Raw genomic sequence first — 20224 nt, 5'->3', positions numbered from 1 at the left:
TCTCCGAAGTCCATTATAACACTCTGAATGTCTTTCAGTACCCACAGTTTAGCTCCTACTTATAAGTGAGACCACATGGTACTTGGTTTTCCATTCCTGAGTTACCTCACTTAGAATAATGGCCTCTGGTTCCTTCCAAATTGCTGCAAAAGACATCATTTCATTCTTTTTTTAACGGCTGGGTAGTATTCCATGATGTATATATATCAGATTTTCTTTACCCACTCATCAGCTGACACTTAGGTTGGTTCCATATCTTTGCAATTGTGAACTGTGCTGCAATAAACATACATATACAGGTGTCTTTTTATATAATGACTTCTCTTCCTTTGGATAGATACCCAGTGGTTTCTTTTTTATTGAGACGGAGTCTCACTCTGTCGCCCAGGCTGGAGTGCAGTGGCCGGATCTCGGCTCACTGCAAGCTCCGCCTCCCGGGTTTACACCATTCTCCTGCCTCGGCCTCCCGAGTAGCTGGACTACAGGCGCCCGCCACCTTGCCCAGCTAGTTTTTTGTATCTTTTAGTAGAGACGGGGTTTCACCGTGTTAGCCAGGATGGTCTCGATCTCCTGACCTCGTGATCCGCCCATCTCAGCCTCCCAAAGTGATGGGATTACAGGTTTGAGCCAACGCGCCCGGCCCCCAGTGGTTTCTATAGTGGTTGTACTAATTTACATTGCCACCAGCAGTGTTTAAGTATTCCCTTTTCATCACATCCATGCCAACATCTATTGTTCTTTGACTTTTTAGTAATGGCCATTCTAGATGGAGTAAGGTGGTATCTCATTGCTATTTTAATCTGCATTTCCCTGATGATTACTGATACTGAGCATTTTTTCATGTTTGTTGGCCATATCTTCTTTTGAGAAAATTCTATTCAGGTCATTTACCCACGTTTTGATAGATTATTTGATTTTTTTTCTTGCTGATTTGTTTGAGTTCCTTGTAGATTCTGGGTATTAGTCCTTTGTCAGATGCATAATTTGCAAATATTTTTTCCCTACAGGCTGTCTGTTTACTGTGATGATGATGATTATTATTTGCTGTGCAGAAGCTTTTTAGTTTAATTATGTCCTATTTATTTATTTTGAAGTACAACCACTTTGGAAAACAATCTGGTATCATCAAAGTAAAGCTAAACACATATCCTATGACCCAAAAAATTTTCTCCTTAGGGGCATACCCAAGAGAAATTCTTGCAAACAGGCACCAAGAATCAGGCACAAGAATGTCTAGAGCAGTGCTATTTATAATAGAAAAACCTGTAACAACCCAAATTTCCACTGATAAAAGAATGAGAAAGTTACGATATATTAATTGATTGGAATATCACATAGCCGTGAAAACAATGAAAATGAACAAACCAGAGCTACAATGAAACATGGATAAATCTCAGGAACATAATGACAAAAAAAGGTCTGTTGTAGAAGAATACATGTAATCATTTTGTTCACAAAAAAAATCAGGATATGGAATACCTCTTGGATGAGGGACAAAGACAAAGGAGCCTTCTATTTCCACTCGTTTTCCTGGTAATATTCTTTTTAGTAAGTTAGATGGTAGGTATATAGGCATTTACTATATCATGCTTCTTTAGATGCCGTGGATGATTTGCTGTGTTATTTTGTGTGTGTGTGTGTGTGTGTATACATCCACAGTTCCTTGGCTAATAACTCCCCAGCCTTGTTGCAGTCTCGTTATAACGTTGGGTGCTTTAGGCCTCAGGAAACAGACTCACTCCAGCCTTCGCCTTCTCTCTTCCTTTCACCCTACCTGAAGGCAGGTCTCTAACCCCCACCCCCCACCTTTCTGATGTGGGTCATAAGACTCTCATTCCAGAGAAGGTTCCACCCCATACCCTGAAGGAATGAAGCTTCCATAAAAACCCAAGAGGACTGGGTTCAGAGAGCTTCCAAATAGATAGCTGAACACTGAACTCGGGGAAGCTCGGCATCCCTTCCCCAATACCTCGCCCTATACATCTCTTCATCTGTATCCTCTGCAATATCCTTTATAATAAACTAGTAAAATAAGTATTTTCCTGAGTTCTGTGAGCTGCTCTAGCAAATTAACCAAACCCAAAGGGGGGGGCCATGGGAACCCCAACTTGAGGCCAGTCAAGTTTTAAGTTCCAGAAGCCAAAACTCGTGACTGGTGTCTGAACAGGGTGAGAAAGGGGCAGTTTTGAGGACTAAGCCCTCAATCTGTGGGATCTGATATTATATCCAGTCAAACAGGGTAGGAAACAAACTAAAGGACACCCAGTTGGTGTCCACTGCAGAAATGATTGCTCGCTTGGTGGTAAGGAGAAACCCCCATATGTTTGGGTTTCAGAAGTCTTCTGTGTTGATGACTGTTGTGATATGAGAACAAAGGGAAAAATGTTTGCATTTTTCCCAAACATTTACTTATATTTTATTCTACTCAATATCAAAAACAATTTAGAAAACAAACATCTATAGATCCTGACTTTATGGTCCTTAAAACTTTAATTCAAAAGCAATATTAAATTATTCATATAACATTTACATTTTTCTCTATCATTTGTTTAGTAAAGAAGCTATCAGTATTCGAACAGTCAATCCCATCCCTATTACCAGTTAGTGAAATAATCAGTAACAACATAAATCCCCACTCAGAAGACAAAAAAAAGCTATGACATTTCTAAAACCTAACGGAACTTACATTTACCTATTTTATTGAATGATTAAGCCTGTAACTTGCTGGGTAAGACACGGTTAACCTTCAGAATGTGATGCAAAGATTGGTTTGCGTTTTGCACTTAAATCACGGCAGAATCATTAAACACACATTCAAAACACGGAGAAGTCTCTGTTGCAAGGGAAATTGCTAAAGTTATAATTTCACTTATCATTTATATCCTAACCACTCCTTAAAGGCTTGAGCCTGTGACCCAGATAAATGCCACATTAGCAGATAGCAGACCCCAATTAACAGGGGCTTTTCTTGGTTTTTTTTTTCTTTTTTTTGAGACAGAGTCTCATTCTGTTGCCCAGGCTGGAGGGCAGTGGCATAATCTCAGTTCACTGCAACCTCCACCTCTCGGGTTCAAGCGATTCTTGTGCCTCAGCCTCCTGAGTAGCAGCTAGAATTATAGGCATGCATCATCACCACCCAGCTAATTTTTGTATTTTTAGTAGAGACGGGGTTTCGCCATGTTGACCAGGCTGATTTCGTAGTAAGAGATCTGCCTGCCTCAGCCTCCCAAAGTACTGGGATTACAGGAATAAGCCTCCACGCCTGGCCTTAACAGGGTTTTTAGAAATGCTTTCCAACAGACATGGTACAGCTCTGGTGTATCAGGAAGAAATCTTTACTAAGCCTTGCAGTAAGTCAGGTTACTGGAGATAAAAACAGGAGAGAACTTATAAAGCATAAGAAGTTCCACGGGGTCCCTATCCTAGTTTCATCTGTAAGGTGCCACACACACACACACACACACACACACACACACAGTGAAAAAGGCAGGCCTGGTTTACAGAGTGTTTTGAATTACTCTTTATGCAAAGCCAGAGACAAGACTGATACCAATCAAGGAAATCAAAGCAAAAGATTTATAATTGTTGAGCTGGGAGCACTACCTGCCCAAGCATGAATAAAAGAATGCTTCATGTTAAAACTGTGAGGTCAGGTGAAGTTCAGGATCAAGCAGAAAGGGTTGTAATTACATTTATATTCCATTATATTAAACATTTAATACAGAATTAAGCTCAATGGTTGCTTTATAAAGTATTTCTGCCTATTTAATATCTATCTAAAAGGGTCTGCTATTGCAGTAAAACCAAAGACAATTACAGAAGCAGTTACCATGCCACTGCTTTTCTTCCGAATATCTAGAGCTGGAACGAGCTTAGCTATGCACTTATGTCTGTCACCCCTACCAAATTTACTAAAACTTAACTAAAATTTTGCAGATATGCTAAACATGATAAAGATTCACCTTAAAAAACATGACTAAAACTTGATTTCAACCCACAAACCAAATGAGCAATGTAAGATCACATTTCCTATAGCACTTCAATTTCCAAAAAGGTAACAAAAGACTTGTATAACTTTTGATTGCCTACCAGCCAAACAATGTTTGGTTTTTGTTGTTGTTGTTGTTGTTTTACAAATTCTACTGTAATATAGGTATATTTCATGCCAAAACTTCATAGATGACCAGAAGGCCCTCAAACCAACAATAATCCACTAATGACACTGTGAGAACCACTGTTCTGGACAAGGATACAGAATTAGCTTAGGATGGTTCAATTCTGGGTTCATAAACCAAATCATGTACCATCATTATATGTTCTTAAGTCAAGATGATTTAAATTTTCGAGGAACATTGATTGAAGAGTAGTTAAACAGCAGCTAAAAAATGGAAAAGAAATTAAATTCAACTATAAGTGAATAAATAAATGACAATACACCCATAACAGTCTTTATAAAGGATCATGTAAATGTAGCCACGACATGACACTACCAAAACACTGGTTAAGACATAAGGATGAGAAAATTATCTGACATTATATGTATTATGGCTGCTATTTTTGTAAAAACATACACAACTATATGCACATGAATAAATACGCAAATATGTTCTTAAGAATACACAGCAAAATTTCATAGAAATCATCTCTGGGTAACTGATTATCTTCACGTATATTTTCTATTTTTCTACAATAAATAATTCATGGATTATATTTGTTTTAAAAAGACTCATAATTTCTCTTTACCTCCATCCTATCTTTTTGCTTGTAAGAAGCTATGACATTTGTACCTAAACTCAGCTAACTTACAGTAGTGTTTAAGGGTGGTCTGAAGTGATATGAGGAATTTAAAGAAAATCCCCATAAATAAAAAAGCAGAACATGATAGTATCTCCTTTAATGAAGATGAATTCCAGAAACACTGCACTGGTGGGAACGTTGTTACTGAAGGAGAAAGTTTCAGAGGGCAGAGTTGCATTTCAAAGATACTGCATGTTATAATGGCAATTTCTTCCCTACCTTCTAACTCCAACCTACAAGATGCTCAACAAGACTTTATTCCAGCTGGGTGCAGTGGCTCACGCCTGTAATCCCAGCACTTTGGGAGGCCGAGGCAAAGTGGAATTCAGGAATTCAAGCCCAGCCTGGGCAACATGGTGAAACCGCATCTCTACCAAAAACACAAAAAATTAGCCAGGTGTGGTGGCTCAAACTGGTGTTCCCAGCTACCTGGGAGGTTGAGGTGGGAGGATCACTTGAGCCTGGGAGGTGAAGGCTGCAGTGAGTCAAGATTGCGCCACTGCACTTCAACCTGGGTTGACAGAGTAAGACCCCAACTCAAAAAAAAAAAAAAAGAGAGAAGAATAACTGTCTTGTTATTTCAAAAAAAAAAAAAAAAAAAAAAAGAGAGAGACTTTCTCCCTGGATTCAGTTAATCATGTTTCCTGCCACTTCTCTGAAAGAACCTATTATTGGATTTGTCAAAAATGTTCACAAACAAGTAACATTTCTCCTCAAAGATTTTTAAGCCCTCCTTGGTACTGATTTTAATAACATTACATATGAGGTTATATGCAAAATAAGGCCCAAATTTACTATACGCTCTACTAGGCACTCTGGATGCTCTCTTAAGTCACCTTCCACTCAACTCCATTGAAGAGGATGCTTCATTAGGCATAGGAGGGACTTATCCAAGCACATGGCAGCAAAATCCAGGTCTCCTTCCACTTACACTATGCTTACTACCTTTTATGTGCTATAAATATAAATAGTTACATATCACTCAGGTCCCTTCCAGCTGATCCTCTAACCAGAGGAGACAGCAACTGCCCTATGCTATTCACAAAGTTAAACATCAGCTAAAAAACTGAAAAGTTACTAAATTCAACCATAAGCAAATAATGACAGTATATCCACAATATAGCATACTATTCAGTGTTTACAAAGGATAATGTAAATACAGAATTTATTTGTTTTCCATTGCAAGCCCACTGATCTCCTTTCTTTCATTTAAGGAAATGAGGGAAGTCTACTGTGGGCAAGGCACTTTGGAAAATACAAAAATAAGTAAAACACACCCTCTGTCCTCAAAAAATTCTTACACACAAATGAAAAAGACATACACAAACTATTAAATAGGAAGGAACACTGCTATCAATAAATACAATCAAACATCAAGAACTCTTGGAAAACTCAATTTTCAAGTAAAACTGGTTGTACTCCTCTAAAGAACGAAAGCTTTCCTTAAAATTAAACATCCTAGGCTGGGTGCGGTGGCTCATGCCTGTAATCCCAGCACTTCCGGAGGCCGAGGCAGGCGGATCACAAAGTCAAGAGTTAGAGACCATCCTAGCTAACACGATGAAACCCCATCTCTACTAAAAACACAAAAAAATCAGCCGGGCGTGGTGGTGCGCACCTGTAATCTCAGCTACTCGGGAGGCTGAGGCAGGAGAATCACTTGAACCCGGGAGGCAGAGGTTGCAGTGAGCCGAGATCACACCACTGCACTCCAGCCTGGACGACAGAGTGAGACTCCGTCTCAAAAAAAAAAAAAAAAAAAAAAAAAAAAACAGATATCCTTATTTTTTTAACCAGTGAGGTAATCATAGATTGTACAAAAGGTCACAGAAGAATAAACAAGCTGGTATGACAGAGTAACTGGGAATGCCTTACTTCTGTTAATGGTGCATCAGAAAGGCCTCTTGCAGTTTTGTTCTGTTTGTTCCCAAAGACAAGCTGGCCAGACAGCCAGGCCAGGGACCAGAGCAGTAGAAAGAAAGATCATCCTAGTGATCAGAGAAGTGTTAAGGAAAATCCCTGATTTCTTCTCTTTGGTGTTTTGTTTTTTTTTTTTTCTTGAGACGGAGTCTTGCTCTGTTGCCCAGGATGGAGTGCAGTGCAGTGGTGCAATCTTGGCTCACTGCAACCTCCAGCACAGAGGTTCAAGTGATTCTTGTGTCTCAGCCTCCTGAGTAGCTGGGACTACAGGCGTGTGCCACCACGCCCAGCTAATTTTTGTATTTTTAGTAGAGGCATGGTTTTGACATGTTGCCCAGGCTGGTCTCAAACTCCTGACCTCAGGTGATCCACCCGCCTAGGCCTCCCAAAGCGCTGAGATTACAGGCGTGAGCCACCATGCCCGGCCAAGCCCATATTTCATCACAGATGTATAAAGTGGCTTAGGATAAGTTACAATGACTTGATCAAGTTCTCAAGATGGGATTGAGGAAACAGCTGTGATTTCCGAAGACAGGTGACATTTTGGAAAGGAAAGTATATAAACACAGCTTTTGGCTAGAGCAAGAGACTCAGAAGAGGGGCCCTGAATGTGGGGGCTGGAATCCTGAAAGCAATGAGGGATATGCATAATCAGACTGCGGGAAAAACAACTTCTGTACAAAAGGTTTTCTTTGATAGGGTTTTTTGTGGGTGTTTGTTTGCAAGGGGAGGAATTACAGTAGAGAAATAAATTAAGAGACTACGACAACTGATTTGGCGGGAAATTTTAAAAGTTGACCCTAGGAGGTGGTAAGAGAAAAGAAGAAAAAGAGACAGTTGGGACAGCCACTCTGGGAATATTTTAGTCCATGTTTAACAGTGATACCAGAAATATACCTGCAGAATCCAACATGTAAATACCTCAAATCCTAATACACAGAATAAACCCTGAATGTTTTGTTTTCATAAATGTGTCTAGCATTTTCCCACAAACCCCAATGATTCAACCTTCTTTCCACCTGTTTCATGAATGTGTGTTTCATGCTACCTTTTTAAAATCTTAACAGAAGAGGGTCATAGGTATTAACTCAAAATGCCACCTACTTTTAAAGTAATTCTACTTAGATGGTACACAAATGTCAAAAGCAAACACTGTTTCTTAAGTTCAGGTCCCACACAGGCCACAAAAGGATAGAATTTGGAAATTTTAAAGAATCTAAAGGAACTTTACTAGGTTTAACATGAGTAATGCTCAACATGTTAAACCTAGCACAGATCCTTTAGATTGTTGAGTAATGCTATTTTTAGATCAAGCAACACTCCTCCACGTGCAAGTTTTTCCAAATGATACTAACAAGGTCAAGGATCATATCCTATCTAAAAACAAGACGATATAACACAGCTAAGACCTCTTACAATGGCTTATCTACAAGTATTGCGATGTAAAAATTGTCATTTATATCTTTATGTTTTTATATGTTTTATGTTGGAAAATATTTTTATTATTTGTATTGTGTTCATATTCTGCCTTCACTCTTATTCATATTTTTATTTATGACAGAGTTAAATCGTACTAGAATCCTTTAAAAAATAAAAGGCCTTACATTATAACAGCATTTCACGTTCCTTGGATAATTTGGGTTTCAGAAGAAGCTTGTGAAACTTACAAAGGAAGCTATAATCATCCCCTCTGTACAAGGTAACACTGGAACTCAGAAAGATTAAGTAACTTTACTAATTCAAGATCGCACAGTAATTGGCAAGTGCAGGGCCCCAATCAGGCCTTCTCTTTATTCTTACTCTCCTCCCCACAGGACACTACCAATTTAATATTTGTATTCATGTGCCTCTCTTCAGTAAACCTGGACTGTAAGTAAGAGCCATACTATTGCCGCCCAGCCCTCACCCTGGGTCTCGAAATGCAGCAGCAACACTAGTCACTTTTCAGTAAACAGAAACACGAGCACGCGCTTCAGTCAGGACCCCATTCAACGCTGGGTTTGCCCTACAGCACAAAACTGACTAAAACACACTACAGCCTTCACGCCTAATCCTCAATGGAACTGTCCTTTTCACTCTGGGAAATTCAGTCACAGGTGACTCATCCCGTTAGCTTACAGTTTTGTAAATTCATAATTTTATATACCGAAGGAAAAGAACGAATTACACAGACCTCTCCCTTCCCCACCCCCAAAGTTGCTTAAGTGTCAACGCACGGTAGTAAAGCACAAAGAAGTGGGGCTGGACATACCTAGCGTTTCTCCCCTCTGTTCCTCCTCTCTGCTACTCCGACCGTCCTCCGGCCACCCATCTCTCAGAGACCGGCGGGTCGCTTCCACCCCCCACCCCGCAGGGACCCGATGGACGGCCAGGCAGCCTCCAGCGCCCAGACCCGAGCCCCGCCGGTGCCGCGGCTGTGGAGGCTTGCGACGCTCGGGCTGCCCTTTTTCACGGCGCCACTACCTGCCCCCGGCAGCCCGCACACCTGGCTGCCCCAGCCCCAGCGCGGGGAACCAGCTCCAGAACGCGGATGTCTAGCGCGGCCGAGCCACCCGGCACAAGCCCGCTTCCGCCCCAGCCCACATGGCCGCGGCGGGCGGCACCCCCCGCCCCCGCGTGAGCCGCGCGTGGCTCCCGAGGACCCGGGGACCCCAGGAGGCAGGAGGGGGCGGTGGCGACGCGGGTGGGGGGAGGAGGAAACGCGGCCGGGGGGAGAGGAGGAGCGCGTCCCGACTCGCCGCAAGAGCGGGAGGAGCCAGCAAGGGAGAGGCGAAGAGGGGTCCCGCGGTGGCGGCAGATCCGCGGGGCAGCGGGCGTCTACCTGCGAACAGAAGTACGAGCCCTGGATGCCTAGCTTGATGCAGGTGGGACACTGGAGCTTGGCCTCACTGCTGCAGCCGTCTGTCTCGCACACCCGCGTCTCCACGGCCGCCATGCTGCCTGCCCGCTGGAAGAGCGCCTCACCGAGGAAGAGGCGGCGGCGGGAGGGAAGAACGGCCGGGCGGAGGGGAGGGGAGAGAAATCGAGTCGGGGGAGGAGCAAGGCCTGCCGCGGTCCTGGGCGCGGAAGGGGGAGGAGCCCAGGGCCGACCGGGACGACGCAGCGCGCCACGCCCCCGCCCCGCGCGCGCAGCTGGTGCCCCGCCCCGCCACCTTCGCCCCGCCCCCCGCCCGCGGTGGCTCGGTGCCCAAGCCTCCTAGCGGCGCGCACGTTGGGGCTGTAAGGGAGCTCGGCAGGGCCCCTCCCATTCGGCGCCTTCGGGCGTCGGCCAGCGCAGAGCGCGACCTGCCGGCGCCTGGCTGTGAGGAGCCGCCCTCTCGCGGCGCACTCTCTGTGCCTACAGTCAGATAAGGCAGTTGTCCTCACTGACAAACACCCAAGAGCCCTGATCATCCCCGACACCCGCAGGCGGCTGGAGAGGGCGCTGCGCTCCTCTGCGTTGGTTCTCCCCGGACGCTCCTTGGAGAACAGTCCCCTGGGTTAAGTTCTATTTCTCACTGACATTGTCAGGTCTGAGGCCTAAAGACCACCGCTCATTCACAGAAAGGAGAGCCATAGAACTGTCAACGAGAAGGTGGGCTGGGCTTCACATCTGCCCTCCCTCCTGCCCGATTTTTTTTCCACACCACCAACCCCCCTTCAAAAACGATAGCGCTAGTAATAGTAACACAACTATCATGTATTCAATACAAATAATAATTTTTTGTATAATCCCAGTTGATTGCTTCCGCGGTAAATAGGGGAGAATTGTGCTGATCCTGAAATGTCAGAGTCGAAAGAAGCTGTAGAGGCGTTCCGCTGCGAACCTGTTGCCTCAATCTTTTCATCTGTATTCCAGGTCTGCCGTGTTGTTACTCCTGCTTCAGTGCCTCCCTGTCACTAGGGAGGAGCGAAAAACTAGCATTTACTGATCACAAAAGGCTGTGAACTTTGTTATCTTACTGTATTTTTTTTAGCTTCTCCGTACTTAGTACACCAGAAAAGCTCATATTACTTTTATTTTTAAGAACTTTGTTTTGGCTAGGAGCAGTGGCTCACGCCTGTAGTCAATCCCAGCACTTTGAGAGGCCAAGGCATCCAGGGCACCAAGGCCAGCGGATTCTTTGAGGCCAGGAGTTCGAGACCAGCGTGGAAACATGGCAGAACCCCATCTCTACGAAAACTAAAACTAAAAACTAAAAAATTAGCTGGGCGTAGTGGTGGGCGCCTGTAGTCCCAGCTACTGAGGAGGCTGAGCCAGCAGGATCCGTTGAACCTGAGAAGTCAAGGATATGGTGAGCTATGATCCCGCGACTGCACTCCAGCCCAGACGACAGAGCAAGACTATGTCTCAAAAAAAAAAAAACTTAGTTTTGCAATATAAGCAGTACGAATGATGTAATAAAATCAAGTAATAGAAATGTTTACATGCATACATACACTTTTGTATACAAGAAAACAGAAAAATCGGTATTATAAGTATGTATGTATATATAAAATATTTTTTAAAGAAAAACTGTACCATACTATGTAAAGTAATTTACTTACCTGATTTATTCAGTTACTATGATGTGAATTTTTTGTTTGTTGTTTGGTTTTTCTTTGAGACAGCATCTCATTCTGCCAGCCAGGATGGAGTGCAGTGGTGTTCACAGCTAACTGCAGCCTCAACATCCTGAGCTCAAGTGATGTTTCTGCCTCAGCCTCTGGAGTAGCTAGGACTACAGGTACACACCACCTTGCCCAGCTAATTTTTTCGCTTTTTTGTAGAGATGGGGGTCTCGCTATGTTGCCCAGGCTGGTCTTGAACTCCTAAGCTGAAGTGATCCTGTCACCCCCCCGCCTCCCAAAGTGCTGGGATTACTGGCATAAGCCACCGCACACATTCTTTATTGCCATCAATTATACTTTTACCACATAATTTTAATGTCTGTATAATATTCTATTGTATGGGTAATTTACTGAACCAAATCCACTAATAATAGATATATAGGTTATTTTAAGTTGTTATCTATTATAAACAAGGTTTCAGTGACTATCTATTTAGCTAAAACTTTACATACATCCTTATTTACTTAGGATATATTCTTTATTTTTTTTTAATAGCGACAGGGTCTCCCTATGTTGCCCAGGGTGGTCTCAAACTCCTGGTCTCAAGCCATCCACCCACCTTGGCCTCCCAAAGTGCTGGGATGAGCAGGCATGCAGCCAGCATGCAGGCGTGAGGTGAGGAGGCCTTCAGATACAGTCTTAAAAGTAGAACTGCCACGTTAAGAGTTTTCACTGTCTTTTGCTCTTTATATAGTTTGCCATACTGTTACATATCTCAGTGTAACTCTCTACAAAGCATTTATCATTTAAAAAGGAAAAATAGTAACCTTAAAGTGGAGAGACCTGGGAGATACTCTCTTTACTGTGATCAAAGTGAAAATCACCAATAATGTGACAAATAGACATTGTACACCTCTCTATATGAACCGTTGAGGAGAATACAGCATTATCTTTTGTAGTATTCTTGAAAAAAATGCATAAATGACTGTAATCATGAGGAAATATCAGACAAACCCAAGCTGAACACATTCTGCAATATAATTGACCTATACTCTTCAAAATGCCAGTGTCCCAAAAGACAAAGATTTGAAGAACTCTTCCAGATTCAAAGAGACTGAAGAGACATGACAGCTAAATGCAACACATGATCATGGGTTGGATTTTTGGATCAAAAGAAAGAAATGTTTTTGCTATAAAGGAAATTAGGTTGCATTGTATCCTTATGAATTCCCTGATTTTTGACAGTTACACATAGTGGGAGTCAGAAAGAGAAATGAATGATAAGACAAATGTGAGAGAACGTTAAAAATTGGAGAACCTGGGTATACCAGAGTTCTTTATTTTTTCTATTTGCTACTTTTCTACAGCTTTGAAATTATTTTAAAATAAAATAAAGTTTTAGAAATTCTTCCTCTCAAAAGCAAGTAAATGGTGCTAAAAATTAAAAATTAGAATTAAAAATTCTTCCTAGATGCTCAACTGCAGGATCAAGTCCAATCCAGGCTCTTTGTATATACCTCCACTTAACTCAGCCTCATCTCATTATTTTTCATGCCTTGGTCTTGACTATTTAGCAATAGCAATATGCTCATGTTTTCCTGAACACATAGTGCTATTTCATTCTTCCATGTTCTTATACATGTTGTTTCCCCTATCTGGATTGCCTTTCCCCATTTGATCTCTTGGTGAAAGTACTATCTCCTTAAGATCCAGCTCTGACATCACTTTACCCATTAAACTTTTGCTGACCTCCTTAGCTCTACTTAATCAGTGCCTCCTCTGTGCTACCTCTAAACCAAGTATAAAGTGCTATTGCTACAATTGACAATAATTTTAGGTAATATTTGTTAAGGACTTAATATATCCTAGGCATATACATACATGTGTATGACATTGTAACACTTGGGTCAATGACAGACCACATATACAACAACAATGGTCTCATAAGATTATTATACCATATTTTTACTGGACCTTTGTATGTTGAGATAGGTTTAGAGACACACATACTACTGTGTTACAATTGCCTACAGTACTCAGTGCAGTAACAGGCTGTACAGGTTTGTAACCTCAAAGCAATAGACTGCCTGTGCACCATACAGTCAGCCATGTAGTAAGCTACACCACCTAGGTTTGTGTAAGGACACTTTATGCTATTCACACAACCACAAAATCACCTAACAATGCATTTCTCAGAGCATATCCCCATGGTTAAGCAACACATAACTAGTGAGATGTAAAAGTATAGATACTAGTGCTTTTACTTTTAATCCTCACAACTACCCTATAAGGAAGGTACCAGTAGTAATCCCATTTTTATTTCTGTAGCCCAAGGTCACATAGCCAATAGGTAACAGAGCCTAGAATTGAGCTCAGGTTTCTCAGACTACAAATCCCATGTTTTTAGCCACTATACTTCATTACCTTTGATTTTTCACCTATGTCTCCTACAAGACAGTGACTTCCTTGTAACAAGAGATTTATTTTTCTCTCTATCTCCAAACCTTAACCCTAGCACAATGCTTGATATATAATAGGTGCTCAATAAGTGTTTGGCTGGGCATGGCGGCTCTCACCTGTAATCTCAGCACTTTGAGAGGCCAAAGCAGGAGGATCACTTGAGCTCAGGTGTTTGGGACCAGCCTGGGCAACATAGTGAGACCTCATTTCTGCTAAAAGTAAATTTTTTTTTTTTTTTTTTTTTTTTGAGACAGAGTTTCACTCTTGTTGCTCAGACTGGAGTGCAATGGTGCAGTCTTGGCTCACTGCAACCCAGGTTCAAGCAATTCTCCTGCCTCAGCCTCCCTCCCGAGTAGTTGGGATTACAGGCATGTGCTACCACGCCCTGCTAATTTTGTATCTTTAGTAGAGATGGGGTTTCTCCATGTTGGTCAGGCTGGTCTCAAACCCCTGACCTCAGGTGATCCACCCGCCTCGGCCTCCCAAAGTGCTGGGATTACAGGTGTGAGCCACCGTGCCCAGCCTAAAATTAAAATTTTAAAAATTAGCTGGACATCGTAGTGGACACCTATCATCCCAGCTACTTAGGAGGCTGAGGCAGGAGGATCGCCTGAGCCTGGGAGATTGAGGTTGCAGTGAGCTATGATCACACCACTGACCTGCAGCCTGGGCTACAGAACAAGTCCTTGTATCAAAAATTAAAAATAAAAGTTTTTTCTTCTCAACTTGTTAGCACATTATGTCAAATATGCAAGAAAAAGATTCATGTGTCTGGAGAGAGAAAAAGAGAGAGAATATCTATTCTATCAGTCAGAACTCAGCAACCCAGCAAAAAAACAGATGGCACTCTCAAGCTGGGTAATACCAAATGAATAAAATGGTATTTCTGTTCATCTATTTTAGAGTCAGGGTCTCACTCTGTCCCCTAGGCTGGAGTGCCGTGGCTCAATCATGACTCAAAGTAACCTTGAGCTTCTAGCCTCAAATAAGAGTGTCTCACACTATAAGTACTTACCACCACTCCCAGCTATTTTGTTTTTAATTTTTTTTTTTTTTTTTTTTTTTTTTTTTTTTGAGACGGCCTCTCGCTCTGTCGCCCAGGCTGGAGTGCAGTGGCCGGATCTCAGCTCACTGCAAGCTCTGCCTCCCGGGTTTACGCCCTTCTCCTGCCTCGGCCTCCCGAGTAGCTGGGACTACAGGCGCCCGCCACCTGGCCCGGCTAGTTTTTTTGTATTTTTTAGTAGAGATGGGGTTTCACCGTGTTAGCCAGGATGGTCTCGATCTCCTGACCTCGTGATCCGCCCGTCTCGGCCTCCCAAAGTGCTGGGATTACAGGCTTGAACCACCGTGCCCGGCTGTTTTTAATTTTTATAGAGACAGCGTCTCCAAATGTTGCCCAGACTGGTCTCCAACTCCTGGCCTCAAGCCATCCTCCCACCTCAGCTTCCCAAAGTGTTGGGATTACAGGAGCAAGCCACCATGTCCAACTATAGTCTCATCTTTTTCTTTGCCCCCTCCTCTGGTCCTTAATTCAAGATGGCTATAGTCTCGATTAAACTCTTCATTCTTTTCAAATTACCTGTAATCCCAGTACTTTGGGAGGTTGAGGCAGGAAAATGGCTTGAGGCCAGGAGTTCCAGACCAGCCTGGGCGATATAGCAAGACCCTCATCTCTTTAAAAAATAAAAGGCGGGGTGCAGTGGCTTACACCTGTAATCCCAGCACTTAGGGAGGCCAAGGTGGGCAGATGTTCGAGACCAGCCCAGACAACATGGTGAAACCCCATGTCTACAAAAATACAAAAATTATCCAGGCATGATAGCGGGTGCCTGTAATCCCAGCTACTGGGGAGGCTGAGGTGGGAGAATCGTTTGAACCCTGGAGGCAGAGGTTGCAGTGAGCTGAGATCGCACAATTGCACTCCAGCCCGGGCAACAGAGCGAGATTCCATCTCAAAAAAAGATATTAAAAATTAAAATTAAAAAAAAAAATTAAAATTAGTCCCATGTGGTAGCATATGCCTTTAGCTTCAGCTCCCTGGGATTGCTTAAGCCCAGGAGTTTAAGGCTGCAGTGAGCTATGATCCAGCCACCATACTCCAGCTTAGGTGGCAGGGTTTTGGAAAACTGTAAGGAATGGTGCAGTAACTGAGTGATAACAGTAGGACATTTCCATTTCTGGCCTTGCGGGCACAAGGGGACTGGGCAATTACCAAAACTCACAGTGGGTTGGGTAGAGAGGGCCGCCAAACAGGAGATGTGACCTCTGCTTAAGAGACCTGGCCAGCCCAAGGTCATCCTAAAAGGTCAGGAAGCTGAGACTTCATTCTCTTCCACCTTACGATCTTCTGAAAGCTGGGACAAGGAGCCCACTGATCCTACAGAAGACCGCACAAGTCAGCCTCTCAGGACAGAGGGCAGAAATGAGAAGGTGGAAAATGGATTCAGACGAACAAAAGATAATCCAGAATAATGTTGTATTCACCACCCAGCTTAAGAAGTGAAATGCGGCAAATACAGTTGATCTCCTCAGCGTAACCCTCTCCGATTGCATCTGCCTTCTTCCTCTTCTACAGAGTCACTATCCTAAATTTGGTGTTTATCATTCCCAGGAAGACCTTAACCTTTGTAACGGCATTATACTCTGTAGTCTTCATCTTGCCCTCATTATTCTTCATCACGATTGTGAGATTCACCTTGAAATTAGGGATACTTGAATCCCTAATTTATTTATTTTCCCTACCATATGATTTTCTATTCTCTGACTATATCACAATATGTGTATTCTCTTGCCAACGGATATTTAAATGTTTGTTTTCCGTATTTTGCCCTTATAATCAATGCTGCCATGAATAGTCTTACACTTCTGTAGAATACATTATTTTAAGACATAAAATTGAATAATGGAATTTTCTGACAAGGATTAGCACTTTCCTTGGTCTGTCATATCTTCATACTTAGAATCATTGTGAATAATGGGTTGGGAGCCAGAAAACTGATTCATGTGTCTAGTTCCTAATTCCTTGTCTCATACAAGATCCTTAAAATCTTTGAGCTTCTGTTTCCTTATCTGTAAAATATTGTTATAAAAATCAGGCCAGGCACAGTGGCTCACGCCTGTAATCCCAGAACTTTGGGAGGCCGAGGCAGGTGGATCACCTGAGGTTGAGAGTTTGAGATCACCCTGGGCAACATGGAGAAACCCCGTCTCTACTGAAGACAAAAAAATTAGCCAGGTGTGGTGGCATGCACCTGTAATCCCAGCTACTTGGGAGGGTGAGGCAGGAGAATCGCTTGAACCTGGGAGGCGGAGGTTGCAGTGAGCCGAGATTGCGCCACTGCACTCCAGCCTGAGCAACAGAGCAAGTCTCCATCTCAAAAAAAAAAAAAAAAATTAAATGAGTTGGTGCCCATGAAAGCACTTTGTAAACAGTAAAGCACCATGCAAATGTAAGTTGTCACTGTTAATTGTGTGCCACCCCTTTTATAAGGTATCTCCTGTGAGAGGAGGAACCATGTCTCTCTTATTTGTTTCCCATTGCATCCCTAGTACCCAGAATAAGGCTGGCACAGAATAGCATTGCATATGTATTAATCAGGGAAGACTAACGACTGTAACAAACAATCTCAAAACTTTTGGGAGCTTAAGAAAATCAAAATTTATTTCTCTCTTATGTCATCGTCAGCTATAGGCCAACCAGGGAAACCCTATCTGAGCAAAGATCTCAGATCCATCTTGTGGCTCCACCAACTCCAAAGTGCTTGGAGTCCCCACCTGAGGAGAGGCTGGCACATGAACGTACAGAATTGTGCATGAGATTTGACAGGCCAAACCTGGGAGTGATGTATTTCACTCCACTCCATTCCATCGTCCAGAATTCAGTCAATGACCACATCTTATTCTGAGGATTGCAAGAAAATGTAGTTCAGCTGTGGCCTTAGGAATGAAACAAAATTGGTTTGATCAACATCTGGCCAGTCTTTGCTACAACAATTGATAAATATCTATAGAATAAATACATCAATCAATCAATAAAATATACATATCTAAATGTAGCTTATATTCCTTTTGGTTTGGTTTGGTTTTTTAGCTTCTCAATAATGCCTTAAAGTTGAATTTGCATCAGCTAAAATGCATAAAGCATTTTCTCTGTTTGCTGTTAAGGCCCCACTGAGAGAATAGTAGTTTCCCAAAAGTCCCATTTCCGGCTGGGTGTGGTGGTTCATCCCTGTAATCCCAGCACTTTGGGAGGCCTAGGCAGGAAGATGGCTGAAGTCCAAGGGTTCAAGACCAGCCCAGTCAAAATAGGGAGACCTCCATTTTTACAAATAATTTTTAAAATTAGCCAGGCATAGTGGCACATGCCTGTAGTCCCAGATTCAGGGGAGGCTGAATCAGGAGGATTACTTGAACTCAGGAGGTTGAGGCTGCAGTGAACTATGATCTTGTCATTGCACTCCAGCCTAGCAGACAGAGCGAGACCCCCAGCTCAAAAAAAAAAAAAGTTCCATTTCCCAGAGATGGATTTGGAGAAATTTGTCACCAACTACTGCTGTTTTCTCATTAGGAGGTCCATTCTCTAGTATGGGCCTCACAGACTAGACCCATTCTCTGATAATGTTGTGACAGCATCTACCTTCCTTAAGAGGCAGAGTCAAAAGTTCTTTTTCTTGAAATTTTGCTTCCAAAATCTCACTTGGATGGTTCAGAATATGTTTCTGTTGGCCAAGAAACTAACCTTTTTCTATTCCATTCTGAAGCAAAAATGGCACCACTTGAGGATTTGCTTCTACTCCCTCAATCTTCTTCACAGGTGGGCAGCCCTGGATCAAGTGAATGTTAAAACTTCTAAAGTCGGGCCTTCAGAGATCTGCAGCCTCAACCTTAGCCCTCTTATAACACTCTTTCTCAGTAGGTATCCAACAACCATATAAGACTTTTGTGTAGAGGTCGCATTTCTTTTCTTTGTCTTATATGGATAGCTGCCTAATAATTTGATTTTCGGGGGATTGGAGACATAAATAAGAAAGGTAAACAATATAGCTCCTAGATGATAACACTGGACAGTATCCTCACAACCTTATGGAAGGCAATGATTCCTTAAAGAGGACAGGAAAACTTCACTTATTGAAGCCTACCCTTTCCCCCCTGCTCTGCAGACCATCTTTGTCTTCTATCAAGTGACCATATGTGAGCACAGTCATGTCTTAACATTCTATATTATTCTATTTGACTATCCCTTGCCTCTGTACAATACAGCCTTATTTACTGTAGCTTTATAATAACTTTTGATATCTGGAAGAGCAAACCCTCACATTTAGTTCTTTTTTCAAGATTGTCGCAGTCCTTAACACCAAGGGAGGCTGAGAGTATAAGAGCTCAAGAGGAAAGGGTACGTGCAGGGGTGGGATTCACGCAGCTCAGAATAGACTGTCAGAACCTACACAAGATGTGGAGGGGGTCCATGCAAGGAAACAGCTCAGCACTGAGACTGACTGCCAGAGCCTGACACACACCTCACCTTGCTCAGGTTCTGACTCCCACCCTAGACTCTCTTTGGGAATTCCCTTTTCATCTTGGTCAGGCTCTAATACTCAGTATCAAGAGGGTGTCTCCCTGAAGGGAATGTCCTGGAGTAGGATGTCAGAGCCCCAGAACAATGATGAGAGTGTCTCTGCAGTGTAAGGTCCAGGCTGGGATGTTATAACCTGGGTATGGTAAGAAGAGCATTACCACAGAGGGACAGCCTGGCAAGGGGAGTCATCTGCTAAGTGTGATGAGGAGGGTGCCCACACAGGAGGAGGCTCAGGATGAAAAGTCAGAACCTGGTGGGGTCAGGAGGGTGTCCTCCAGGGGTGAACCAGCATGGGGAATCAGAACCCTAGTGCAGTGAGGAGGAGTCCACGGGGAAAGGGGCAGGCATAGGATGTCGGAGCCTAAGCCATATGAGGAAGTCATCGCTTAGAAAGGAGAGACCGTAGGCCAGGCATGGTGGCTCACACCTGTAATCCCAGCATTTTGTGAGGTTGATGGTCGCAACTACTTGGGAAGCTGGAGTGTGAGGATTGCTTGAGCCTGGGAGGTGGAGGCTGCAGTGAGCCAAGATCACGCCACTGCACTCCAGCCTGAGTAACAGAGTGAGACCCAGTCTCCAAAAAAAAAAAGAAAAAGAAAAGAAAGAGAAGATTGATGTGGGATTTTGGAGCCCAAAGATGGTAAGAAGAGGGGTGCAGGAGCAGCTATGGAGATTGGTTTTATACAGGGATATCAATGAAGCAAATGAACACGCTAAGGATGATTTAGGTCAGTTTCTCACTCTCAGAGAAGGAAGTCACAAATATGGAAAGGGAGAAAATGAAAATAAACTGTGTAGTGTTGAACTGGATTTGGAGGAATCAGTGTGAACAACACTTTTCAATATATATAGATGGTTATAGAACTAAATATAGATGTGAATATATATATTGGTATGTGTGTATATAAATATACACATTCACCAGCTCTGTCCATTGAGCAA

General features: G+C 42.9%; 1 protein-coding gene across 1 annotated transcript in view; it reads right to left on the bottom strand.

Annotated features, from left to right (window-relative positions):
- METAP1 (methionyl aminopeptidase 1) overlaps nucleotides 1-9780 on the bottom strand; it is a 74476-nt gene extending 64696 nt beyond the window's left edge. The window contains exon 1 of the mRNA XM_023190933.1: nucleotides 9539-9780. Coding sequence (XP_023046701.1) covers nucleotides 9539-9652 — 114 coding nt within the window. The 5' untranslated portion in view covers nucleotides 9653-9780. The remainder of the gene's footprint in view (nucleotides 1-9538) is intronic.
- Nucleotides 9781-20224: the final 10444 nt, after the last annotated feature.

This window comes from Piliocolobus tephrosceles, chromosome 3 (genome assembly GCF_002776525.5).
Source record: "Piliocolobus tephrosceles isolate RC106 chromosome 3, ASM277652v3, whole genome shotgun sequence".
Classification (NCBI taxonomy): domain Eukaryota; kingdom Metazoa; phylum Chordata; class Mammalia; order Primates; family Cercopithecidae; genus Piliocolobus; species Piliocolobus tephrosceles.
The sequence above is the reverse complement of the archived record's forward strand: the minus strand, read 5'-3'. Positions and strand labels throughout refer to the sequence as shown.